The sequence below is a fragment of the Scyliorhinus torazame genome, chromosome 14 (genome assembly GCF_047496885.1).
Source record: "Scyliorhinus torazame isolate Kashiwa2021f chromosome 14, sScyTor2.1, whole genome shotgun sequence".
NCBI classification, from domain to species: Eukaryota; Metazoa; Chordata; class Chondrichthyes; order Carcharhiniformes; family Scyliorhinidae; genus Scyliorhinus; species Scyliorhinus torazame.
Genome location: NC_092720.1, coordinates 227,186,684 through 227,199,431, shown reverse-complemented (window position 1 = coordinate 227,199,431; position 12,748 = coordinate 227,186,684). Strand labels below are relative to the sequence as shown.

The window sequence follows — 12,748 nt, the reverse complement described above, 5'->3', positions numbered from 1 at the left end:
CTCCTAACCTTTTTGGAGACAAAGGGCAATTTAACGCGGCCAATCCACCCAACCTGTACGTCTTTGGACTGTGGGAGGAAACCGGAGCACCCGGAGGGAACCCACGCACACACGGGGAGAACGTGCAGACTCCGCACAGACAGTGACCCAAGCTGGAATTGAACCTGGGACCCTGGCGCTGTGAAGCCATGGTGCTGTCCACTTGTGCTACCGTGCTGCCCTTTATGTCACTTTAAATTGGGACTCTGTCACTTTAAATGGAGGGCAATGTCACTTTAAATGGAGGGCAATGTCACTTTAAATGGAGGGCAATGTCACTTTAAATTGGGACCCTATCTAAATGTTGGGTGATGTTACTTTAATTGGAGGGCCCGCCCACAGCTGCCCCATTGGCTCCTGGGCCATGATTGACAGGGCGCTGATGTATCCATTTCCAGGTCGGGACACGGTGGCGAGAGCATGGTTGGTGCCGGGGACAGCAATCCGCCCACAGCGGTGAGGGCAACAGGGCAACAGGGCAACAGGGCCGACAGCGGGTTAAAGGCTCAGCCCAGTTCGGAGGGGCAGCAGCCAAGGTCCTGAGCACAAAGCAGCCGCAAGAGCGGAGACCCACATTGCCCCCGCCCCTGGGGGGTGGAGTGAGTGGGGGGGGGGGGGGGGGTTGAGTGGGGGGGGGGGGGGGGGTGGAGTGGGGGGGGGGGGGGTGGAGTGGGGGGGGGGGGGGTGGAGTGGGGGGGGGGGGGGTGGAGTGGGGGGGGGGGGTGGAGTGGGGGGGGGGGGGGGGTGGAGTGGGGGGGTGGAGTGGGGGGGGGGGGGGGGGGTGGAGTGGGGGGGGGGGGGTGGAGTGGGGGGGTGGAGTGGGGGGGGGGGGGTGGAGTGGGGGGGGGGGGGGTGGAGTGGGGGGGGGGGGGGGGTGGAGTGGGGGGGGGGGGGGGTGGAGTGGGGGGGGGGGGGGGTGGAGTGGGGGGGGGGGGGGGGTGGAGTGGGGGGGGGGGGGGTGGAGTGGGGGGGGGGGGGGGGTGGGAGTGGGGGGGGGGGGGGGGTGGAGTGGGGGGGGGGGGTGGAGTGGGGGGGGGGGGGGGGTGGAGTGGGGGGGGGGGGGGGGTGGAGTGGGGGGGGGGGGGGTGGAGTGGGGGGGGGGGGGTGGAGTGGGGGGGGGGGGGTGTGGAGGGGGGGGGGGGGGTGTGGAGGGGGGGGGGGGGGGGGTGGAGTGGGGGGGGGGGTGGAGTGTGGGGGGGGGGGTGGAGTGGGGGGGGGTGGAGTGGGAGTGGGAGTGGGGGGGGGGTGGAGTGGGGGGGGGGTGGAGTGTGAGGGGGGGGGTGGAGTGGGGGGGGGGTGGAGTGGGGGGGGGGAGTGGAGTGGGAGTGGGAGTGGGGGGGGGTGGAGTGTGGGGGGGGGGGTGGAGTGTGGGGGGGTGGAGTGGGAGTGGGAGTGGGGGGGGGGTGGAGTGTGGGGGGGGGGTGGGTGGAGTGTGGGGGGGGGGTGGAGTGGGGGGGGGGTGGAGTGGGGGGGGGTGGAGTGGGGGGGGGGTGAGTGAGGGGGGGGTGGAGTGCGGGGGGGGGTGGAGTGGGGGGGGGGTGGAGTGGGGGGGGGGGTGGAGTGGGGGGGGGGTGGAGTGGGGGGGGTGGAGTGGGGGGGGTGGAGTGGGGGGGGTGGAGTGGGGGGGTGGTGGAGTGGGGGGGGTGGTGGAGTGGGGGGGGGTGGGGGTGGTGTGGGGGGGTGGGGGGGGGGTGGGGGGGGTGGGGGTGGGGGGGGGGTGGGGGTGGGGGATGGGGGGTGGGGGGTGGGGTGGGGGGGGGTGGGGGTGGGGGGGTGTGGGGTGGGGGGGGGTGGGGGTGGGGGGGGGGTGGGGTGGGGGGGTGGGGGGGGGTGGGGGGGTGGGGTGGGGGGGGTGGAGTGGGGGGGTGGTGGAGTGGGGGGGGTGGGAGTGGGGGGGGGTGGGGGTGGTGTGGGGGGGTGGGGGGGGGGGTGGGGGGGGTGGAGTGGGGGGGTGGTGGAGTGGGGGGGTGTGGAGTGGGGGGGGGTGGGGGGGGGTGGGGGGTGGGGGGGGGGTGGGGGGGGTGGGTGGGGGGGTGGGGGGGGGTGGGGGTGGGGTGGTGGGGGGTGGGGGGGGGGTGGGGGGGTGGGGGGTGGGGGGGGGGTGGGGGGGGTGGGGTGGGGGGGGGGTGGGGTGGGGGGGGGTGGGGGGGGGGGGGGGGGGGTGGGGTGGGGGGGGGGTGGGGGGGGGGGGGGGTGGGGGTGGGGTGGGGGGGGGGGTGGGGGGGGGGGGGTGGGGGTGGGGTGGGGGGGGGTGGGGTGGGGGGGGGGGGGGTGGGGGGGGTGGGGGGGGTGGTGGGGGGGGGGGGGGGTGGGGGGGGGGGGGGGGGGGTGGGGGGGGGTGGGGGTGGGGGGGGGGGTGGGGGGGGGGGTGGGGGGGGGGGGGGGGGTGGGGGTGGGGTGGGGGGGGGTGGGGTGGGGGGGGTGGGGGGGGGGGGTGGGGGTGGGGGGGGGGGGGGGGGGGGGGGGGGGGGGGGGGTGGGGGTGGGGGGGGGGGGGTGGGGGGGGGGTGGGGGGTGGGGGGGGGGGGTGGGGGGTGGGGGGGGGGGGGTGGGGGGGGGTGGGTGGGGGGGGGGGGGGGGTGGGGGGGGGGGTGGGGGTGGGGGGGGGGGATGGTTAGGTGGGGTGGGGGGGTGGGGGGGGGGAACGGTTAGGTGGGGGGGGGGAAAACGGTTAGGGGAGTGAGTGGGATCCGACTGGGTGGGATATTAAAGGGTTCGGGGGTGAGTGGGATTAGACTGGGTGGGATATTAAAGGGTTCGGGGGTGAGGGGGATTAGACTGGGTGGGATATTAAAGGGTTCGGGGGTGAGTGGGCTTAGACTGGGTGGGATATTAAAGGGTTCGGGGAGTGAGTGGGATTAGACTGGGTGGGATATTAAAGAGGTAGGGGAGTGAGTGGGATTAGACTGGGTGGGATATTAAAGGGTTAGGGGAGTGAGTGGGATTAGACTGGGTGGGATATTAAAGGGTTAGGGGAGTGAGTGGGATTAGACTGGGTGGGATATTAAAGGGTGCGGGGAGTGAGTGGGATTAGACTGGGTGGGATATTAAAGGGTTCGGGGAGTGAGTGGGATTAGACTGGGTGGGATATTAAAGAGGTAGGGGAGTGAGTGGGATTAGACTGGGTGGGATATTAAAGGGTTCGGTTAGTGAGGGGGATTAGACTGGGTGGGATATTAAAGGGTTCGGGGAGTGAGTGGGATTAGACTGGGTGGGATATTAAAGAGGTAGGGGAGGGAGTGAGATTAGACTGGGTGGGATATTAAAGGGTTCGGGGGTGAGTGGGATTAGACTGGGTGGGATATTAAAGAGGTAGGGGAGTGAGTGGGATTAGACTGGGTGGGATATTAAAGGGTTCGGTTAGTGAGGGGGATTAGACTGGGTGGGATATTAAAGGGTTCGGGGGTGAGTGGGATTAGACTGGGTGGGATATTAAAGGATTCGGGGGTGAGTGGGATTAGACTGGGTGGGATATTAAAGGGTTCGGGGGTGAGTGGGATTAGACTGGGTGGGATATTAAAGGGTTCGGGGAGTGTGTGAGATTAGACTGGGTGGGATATTAAAGGGTTCGGGGAGTGAGTGGGATTAGACTGGGTGGGATATTAAATGGTTCGGGGGGTGAGGGGGATTAGACTGGGTGGGATATTAAAGGGTTCGGGGGGTGAGGGGGATTAGACTGGGTGGGATATTAAAGGGTGCGGGGAGTGAGTGGGATTAGACTGGGTGGGATATTAAAGGGTTCGGGGAGTGAGTGGGATTAGACTGGGTGGGATATTAAAGGGTGCGGGGAGTGAGTGGGATTAGACTGGGTGGGATATTAAAGGGTTCGGGGAGTGAGTGGGATTAGACTGGGTGGGATATTAAAGGGTGCGGGGAGTGAGTGGGATTAGACTGGGTGGGATATTAAAGGGTTCGGGGAGTGAGGGGGATTAGACTGGGTGGGATATTAAAGGGTTCGGGGATGTGAACGATGGACATTCAACGATTCGGCTGTCGTAGATTTGAATTTTGTTCCTGTTTAACCATCATTCCCCCCCCTTTCAATTCCCCTTGTTTTTAGGAATCACGGGGACACGTTTTGAAACGACGGCGGGTTTCGAGGAAGGAGAAGAGAAAGAAGCCCCTCATTGTGGGCGCGGTGGTTGACCAGGGACTGATCACCGTCCATCACTTGAAGAAGAGATGGTGAGAACACACAGCCACCTGTGCCCAGCCTGCCCCCCAGCGCATGGCCGGCCTGACCGTTGCCCTTGATGGAGGAGGGTGGGGTAGCAGGGCTCCAATGTTGCCGGGGTTTGTCCTGCAATGTGGACGATGCTCAATTTGTGATTCTGGCCGTCGAATCACCATTGCACCTTTCCATAACTAGATCAGGTGATAATGTTAACCAGATCGCCTTCTGAGATCTCTGTTGGAGGTGCTGTTGTAGCTCCTCTCAGTAAAGGCCATAGACAGCTCCTCGTAAAAGACTCACTGCATCTCTCCCTGGCAAGATTCTCGATCTTCTGGAGAGGTGAGGCCTCGGGCTCGCTGCACCGGGAGTGTGAGCCTAGCTTTTTGTACTCTAGTCCTGGAGTGAGATGTAAACAGGAAGTCTGTGGCTCAAATTAGAGCGTGCGAATAACGGTGTCGTGTATAAACACGAATAGTTTCTTCTTTGGAGATGACGATTTTGCCCGATTCCTCTCGTTTTGGTATGTTAAGGGTTGACCGTAAACCTCCCACCACAAGTCCCGAAAGACGTGCTGTTCGGTGAATTGGACATTCTGAATTCTCCCTCTGTGACCCGAACAGGCGGCGGAATGTGGCGACTAGGGGCTTTTCACAGTAACTTCATTGCAGTGTTAATGTAAGCCTACTTATGACACTAGTAAAGATTATTATTATATCCAACTACCAACAAATTCAGCAAAACTCCAAACAGAAAACCATCCTAACTTAAAGGGGCGTCCAGTTGCTAAGCAACAACCATATGCGTATGCCTTTTATTTATTCTTCATGCGTAACCCTCTCTAAGCACAATAGAATCACAGTTGGAATTGAAACCAATCCCCACACATACAAACATCTTTGTCCACCATGAATCGAACTCTCGAATTTACACTTACTGCCACAGAAACATTAAATTAAACCACGTAAACTATATTTCATTTCTAATGTTTACCAATACAAATTTAAATCCCTTAAAGCTATTTTTGTTTCTCTAACAAACCCAAGAAGGTGTTGCTGTGTCTCCACTCTGTGCATGCCCTGCCTGCCCGTTCAGTAATGCTGTGTTTCTCGTTTGTAGCTCGAGTAAGAGGGCGAATATCACATTGTCCGGGAAGAAGAAGAGGAAATTGCAGAAACAGATTCGGCACAGTCAGAGGGAGCGATCCGCCATGGATGGTACGGCTACAATATCACCGTGGTTCCCTTTCCACCTCACAACCCTCCAGTGCCCATCAACTAATTGCCCCTGAACTGAGGCCATTTCAGGGGGTAGTCTCTCAGTGCCAGGGACCCGGGTTAACACTGCTGTCTCACAGTGCCAGGGGTTAACACTGCTGTCTCTCAGTGCCAGGGACCCCAGGTTAACACTGCTGTCTCACAGTGCCAGGGACCCGGGTTAACACTGCTGTCTCACAGTGCCAGGGACCCGGGTTAACACTGCTGTCTCATAGTGCCAGGGACCCGGGGTAACACTGCTGTCTCACAGTGCCAGGGACCCGGGTTAACACTGCTGTCTCATAGTGCCAGGGGACCCGGGGTAACACTGCTGTCTCACAGTGCCAGGGACCCGGGTTAACACTGCTGTCTCACAGTGCCAGGGACCCGGGTTAACACTGCTGTCTCCCAGTGCCAGGGACCAGGGTTAACACTGCTGTCTCCCAGTGCCAGGGACCCGGGGTTAACACTGCTGTCTCACAGTGCCAGGGACCCGGGTTAACACTGCTGTCTCACAGTGCCAGGGACCCGGGTTAACACTGCTGTCTCACAGTGCCGGGGACCCGGGTTAACACTGCTGTCTCACTGTGCCAGGGTCCCAGGTTCGATTCCCGGCTTGGGTCACTGTCTGTGTGGAGTCTGCACGTTCTCCCCGTGTCTGCGTGGGTTTCCTCCGGGTGCTCCGGTTTCCTCCCACAGTCCAAAGATGTGCAGGTTAGGTGGATTGGCCGCGCTGAATTGCCCTTAATGTCCAGGGATGTGTACGTTAAGATTATGGGGTTACGGGAATGGGGTGGATTATGGGGTTACGGGAATAGGGCGGGGTGGATTATGGGGTTACGGGAATAGGGCGGGGTGGATTATGGGGTTACGGGAATAGGCAGGGGTGGATTATGGGGGTACGGGAATAGGCAGGGGTGGATTATGGGGGTACGGGAATAGACAGGGGTGGATTATGGGGGTACGGGATTAGGGCGGGGTGGATTATGGGGGTACGGGAATAGGCAGGGGTGGATTATGGGGGCATGGGAATAGGGCGGGGTGGATTATGGGGTTACGGGAATAGGGTGGGGTGGATTATGGGGGTACGGGAATAGGCAGGGGTGGATTATGGGGGTACGGGAATAGGCAGGGGTGGATTATGGGGGTATGGGAATAGGCAGGGGTGGATTATGGGGGTACGGGAATAGGCAGGGGTGGATTATGGGGGTATGGTAATAGGCAGGGGTGGATTATGGGGGTACGGGAATAGGCAGGGGTGGATTATGGGGGTACGGGAATAGGCAGGGGTGGATTATGGGGTTACGGGAATAGACAGGGGTGGATTATGGGGTTACGGGAATAGACGGGTGGATTATGGGGGTACGGGATTAGGGCGGGGTGGATTATGGGGGTACGGGAATAGGCAGGGGTGGATTATGGGGGTATGGGAATAGGGCGGGGTGGATTATGGGGTTACGGGAATAGGCAGGGGTGGATTATGGGGGTATGGTAATAGGCAGGGGTGGATTATGGGGGTACGGGAATAGGCAGGGGTGGATTATGGGGGTACGGGAATAGGCAGGGGTGGATTATGGGGTTACGGGAATAGACAGGGGTGGATTATGGGGTTACGGGAATAGACGGGTGGATTATGGGGGTACGGGATTAGGGCGGGGTGGATTATGGGGGTACGGGAATAGGCAGGGGTGGATTATGGGGGTATGGGAATAGGGCGGGGTGGATTATGGGGTTACGGGAATAGGGTGGGGTGGATTATGGGGGTACGGGAATAGGCAGGGGTGGATTATGGGGGTACGGGAATAGGCAGGGGTTATGGGGGTACGGGAATAGGCAGGGGTGGATTATGGGGGTATGGGAATAGGCAGGGGTGGATTATGGGGGTACGGGAATAGGCAGGGGTGGATTATGGGGGTATGGGAATAGGCAGGGGTGGATTATGGGGGTACGGGATTAGGGCGGGGTGGATTATGGGGGTTACGGGAATAGGGCGGGGTGGATTATGGGGTTACGGGAATAGGGCGGGGTGGATTATGGGGTTACGGAATAGACAGGGTGGATTATGGGGATACGGGAATAGGGCGGGGTGGATTATGGGGGTACGGGAATAGGCAGGGGTGGATTATGGGGGTACGGGAATAGGGCGGGGTGGATTATGGGGGTACGGGAATAGGGCGGGGTGGATTATGGGGTTACGGGAATAGGGCGGGGTGGATTATGGGGGGTACGGGAATAGGGCGGGGTGGATTATGGGCTTACGGGAATAGAGCGGGAGTGGACGTGGAGGCGTAAATGGGTAGAGGGCTTGATCGAAAGGCCGGTGCAGACTCGTTGAGCCAAGTGACCTGGACTGTAGGGATTACATGATAATCCCGCAAACGTTTGGGGAGCATCTGCGGAGAGGCACGGAGCATTCCCAGGTTTAAGAACTGGAAGGTGAGCTGAAAATTAAACCGTTGTGGTGCAGGAACCGGGGGGGGGGGATAAATGCCTCAATCACTGAAGGTGCCAGAATTGGTTGAGGGACTGGTTAATAAACCGTGCAGTTTAGAGGAGGAGAATATTCGGTCTGCGGAATTCCCTTCCCGGGGAAGACCGGGTCAGTGGATAGATTCCAGGCTGGGAAAGCCTGGATTGGAGGGAAGATTGACAGGAATGGTTCCGGGGGAGAGGAGCTCCAGTTATCAGGATAGACTGGAGAAGCCGCCGACTGTTTACCTCGGAGAGGGGAAGGTTAAGAGGAGATTCGAGAGAGGTGTTCAGAACCATCAAGAGACCGGGACAGAGGTGGGGAAACTTGCCTTTGGGAGACAGACCAAGTACGGGCGAGGGCGGATTTACCCAGCCTGGGCACGAGGCGCATGAGCACCGTGAGGTGTGTCGCGCGTCGAGGGGTTAGGATCGACTGGTCTTACTGCCTTGGGAGTGTGATGGAGGCAGCTTCACTCCAGGCATTCGAGAGGAAATCTGCAGCGGGGAATGTGCAGGGTTATGGGGAGAAGGCAGGGGAGCAGAACTGGGCCAGATGCTCCTTGGTGAGGCAGCAGACGCAATGGGCTGAATGGCCTCAGAGATTGTGGGGGTGTTGCCTGACCGTGCGTTATTCAGTGTGTGTCGTGTGAGGTACGCACTTGGGGAGAGCCAACAAGACAATGGACTCCACTGTGAATGGGAGGACCCTGGAAACACAGTGTGTGTCCACAGACACCCGAAGGTGGTGGGTGAGGTGGTTACAAAGGTGTTTGTGTATTGTGACATTGTTAAGAGACTTCAGAGTTTATTGGGGATAAGGAGGTATTTATTAATAAAAAGTAAACAGGACGTTTTGGAGCACTAAACTGCCTCTGAGCACAGGCTTACGACATGGCTGCTAGATGTATTCTGCTCAAAAGAGGACTCCACCCTCTCGAGGGTGATCACTCACTCTCGGTTCCCATTGGTCCCTCAAGTCAGGTGACCCTTTCCAGCTGTATGGTCTTAAAGAGAAACCACAAACATTACATTCCTCCCCCTTTAACTTTTTTATACAACGTTCAAAATCGATTTAGCAAGCCCACATTCTAATTAAACATTATGCACACACGTTAAGACATTTGTGAATTGAAGTAGTAATGAAACGTCATCAACATAGACAGAGGGCGAAGAGTACACAGTGCTTCAACAGTTGAGAAGGTGTACAGAGATCAGTTCAGACCCTAAGAGGGTCATTTAGGAGTCTGGTGACAGTGGGGAAGAAGCTGTTTTTGAGTCTGTTCGTGCGTGTTCTCAGACTTCTGTATCTCCTGCCCGATGGAAGGAGTTGGAAGAGTGAGTAAGCCGGGTGGGAGGGGTCTTTGATTATGCTGCCTGCTTTCCCCAGGCAGCGGGAGGTGTAGATGGAGTCAATGGTTGGGAGGCAGGTCCGTGTGATGGACTGGGCGGTGTTCACGACTCTGAGGTTAGGGTCCTGGGCCGAGCAGTTGCCATACCAGGCTGTGATGCAGCCCGACAGGATGCTTTCTATGTAAAAATTGGTAAGAGTCGGTGTGGACATGCCGAATTTCCTTAGTTTCCTGAGGAAGTATAGGTGCTGTTGTGCTTTCTTGGGCGTAGCGTCGACGTGGGTGGACCAGGACAGATTGTTAATGATGTGCACACCTAGGAATTTGAAGCTGTCCACCATCTCCACCGTTGATGCTGTTAGGGGTGTGGATGATACTTTGCTTCCTGAAATTGGTTGAGTGCAGACAACAGAGAGTGGGGATAGTGGGTAATTACTCTAATTGGCCGGAGGTGGACCACGCGGATCTGTGCTGGGGCCTCAATTATTCACATTATTCATTAATGACTTGGATGATGGCATAGAAAGTCACATCCAAATTTGCTGATGATACAAAGTTAGGTGGCATTGTAGACAGCCGAGGTGACAGCATAAAATTGCAAGGAGATATTGACCGTCTGGGTGAATGGGGCAAAGTTGTGTCAGATGGAATTCAATGTGAGCAATTGTGAGGTTATCCATTTTGGATCAAGGATGGATAGAGCAGAGAATACTTTGTAAATGAGAAGAGATTGGGTACAGTGGGTGTCCAGAGACGTTGGGGGGGGGGGGGGGGGTTCAGGTGCATAGAGCCTTAAAATGTTAGGAACAAGTGCAGAAAATTATCAAAAAGGTTAATGGAACCTTTATATCTCGAGGATTGGAATATTTGGACATGGGGGTTATTCTGCAGCTTTACAAACCCCTGGTTAGGCCTCACTCAGTCACTGGGAGCTGTTCTGGGCCCCCCCCCCCCCTTAGGGAGGATATTTTGGCCTTGGTGGGAGAGCAACATGGGTTTACAAAATGATACCTGGACTACACGGGGTTGAGTTACGAGGAGAGGTTGCTCAAATTAGACCTGTTTTCACTAGAATTTAGAAGATTATAGATGATCTGATCAAAGTCTTTAAAATATTAACAGGAAAGACAGGGTAGATGAAGAAACTATATCCACTGGTTGGAGATTCTAAAACTAGGGGGCAGGGTCTAAAAATTAGGGTTGGACCGTTCAGGAGAGATGTTGGGAAGAACATCTTCACTCAAATGGTGGTATAGGTTTGGAACTCTCTCCCACAAACAACAGGTGAAGCAACAACAGTTGTTAATTTTAAATCGGAGATGGATAGATTTTTGTTGAGCAAAGATATTGAGGGATTTGGGTCAAACGGCAATTATATGAAGTTAGGTCATAGATCAGCCATGATCTCATTGAATGTGGGACAGGCTCGAGGGGTTGAATGGCCTACTCTGTTCCTACGTTGTTGCCCAATTCCTGCATGCGTCCGAAGGCTGCTAATCACGGTCTCCCCGACAATCTCTCCTGGGAACTGAAACTGCTCTCTGGCTCCACAGCCACTCCTCCAATTGGGAGTGGTTTACAGGTGGCCATTTTGAATCGGCCAACATGACCTCTTTTCTCTTTTGGGTCTCCAGTCGAAGCTGCCCCCTCGAGGACAAAGCCAGCAGACAGCGTGGAGCTGGGGAGAGGAGATGGCGGGGCGACCGCAGGAGGAAAGGCAGCGAATGTAGAAACGAAAGATGAAGAAATGCGGCAGTAGTCTGGATGAGAATGAGGACGCTTTGAAGGCAGTTGCCCCGGGCAGGTGATGCCGGAGGATCCTTCAGGATCTGCTGTCGTGTTGTGACGACTGCCACCAAACAGAGCCTGGCTGCACAAGAGATTTCCTTGTCTCATTCTGAATTGGTGGACATGAACCACCATTTACTTTAACATGGAAATAAAGAGGTGATTCATTTATAATATTGATCGTGGTGCCTCATTCCTCTTGAAGTGACGTGCTGGTAGAGAACCTAAACGTTGCTGAAGCTTTTCGCATTGCACTCATCACGGAAAACACAAGAACACCAAATTTTAAACTCGCAACAATTTATACTGCCAGATTGGCTGGGGCATTGCCTTGGGGAAACTGGGCCCCCCAACGATCATAAGACATTCAAGAGGTGCAATTCCTTCAAATGAAAGCAAAATGCGGTAGAAGCTTGAAATCTGAATGAGAAACAGAAAATGCTGGATAAACTCAGCAGGTCTGGCAGCATCTGCGGAGAGGAAATAGTTAAAGTTTTGGATCTAAATCATTTAGTTCCTGGAAACAGTGCTGCTTTAGATACAGTTCCCTTCCAGTGTAGGTACGGTAAACAATTCCCTTCCAGTGTCGGTACGGTAAACACGCCACAGTCCCCGATGACCATAGGCTGCTTTCCGCTTTTGAGGGGGTTGGGGGGGGGGGGGGGGGTGAGCTGGCTGGCGGTGATTTAACGTGAGGATCACCACACCTCAGGCGAGGGGGCAAGGTTGAGAAGGCGAGGCCTACGTGAATAACCTCAGCCGGTACGGGAATTGAACCCGCGCTGCTGGCCTTGTGTCTGCGTCACGAACAGCAATCTAGCGTTATGGGCCAGGGTTTAGAGAACCCCAAAGTGTATCATGGAGTTCACCTGACCCACAACTTTGAATAGATTGTGGTTATGGGGAGCACACGGGCCCACTCTGCAGGTGTGGTGCAACAGAGAGCTAAAGTACTTTTAAATTAAAACAATGTTTATTTATGAAACCAGTTAACACTTATAAACCCCCAGTAAACATCTTAACAACTATCAATACCAATAAATCCCCCAAAGAATACAGTACTCTATAAGTAACTCTTAATCTTTCCTTGCAACATCCATAAGACACAAAAAGAACCCTTTTTACAGAAAGACATCAGGTTTAACTTCTCTACAGAAACAGGTAGTACTTTTAAATCACCAAAGGATCTGGAGACAATCTTTAGTTTGCAGAGAGAGAGATCCTTACACAGCTGCTTGCTTTGCCTGCAGCCATCCAGCTCTCAAACCGAAACTAAAACACACCCTGTAGCAAACAGCCTAAAACGAAAGTAAAGCAGACAGCCTAGCTCCACCCACACTGACAAACACCCATTTCTTAAAGTTACACCCACTACAGCTATTTGACAAACACCCATTTCTTAAAGGTACACCCACTACAGCTATTTTATAAACACCATTTCTTAAAGGTACTCTCACATGACAGTAGGGAGTTTGATCCAATAATGTTTTTGCAAATCGAAATGATGTGGGGCTGCTGTCCAGTCCAATTGGCATTACTGTAGAGCACCTCCTGGAGCAGCCTCGCCGCCAGGCTGGTGAAGAGAGAGAGCGTTCACAATGGAGCCGCCAACACATTTGATGCTGTCGACATTCCACCGCAGGTGAAAGATATTCCTTGCTCGGAAGACCGAGG

General features: G+C 56.3%; 1 protein-coding gene across 1 annotated transcript; it reads left to right on the top strand.

Annotated features, from left to right (window-relative positions):
- Positions 1-397: 397 nt before the first annotated feature.
- Positions 398-11,248, top strand: LOC140390596 (uncharacterized protein C11orf98-like). Its single transcript, XM_072475819.1, has 4 exons — positions 398-495; positions 4,099-4,223; positions 5,329-5,426; positions 10,921-11,248. The coding sequence occupies exons 1-4, from the start codon at positions 460-462 to the stop codon at positions 11,043-11,045; spliced, it is 384 nt and encodes a 127-aa protein (XP_072331920.1). The 5' UTR covers positions 398-459; the 3' UTR covers positions 11,046-11,248.
- The last annotated feature ends 1,500 nt before the right edge of the window (positions 11,249-12,748 follow it).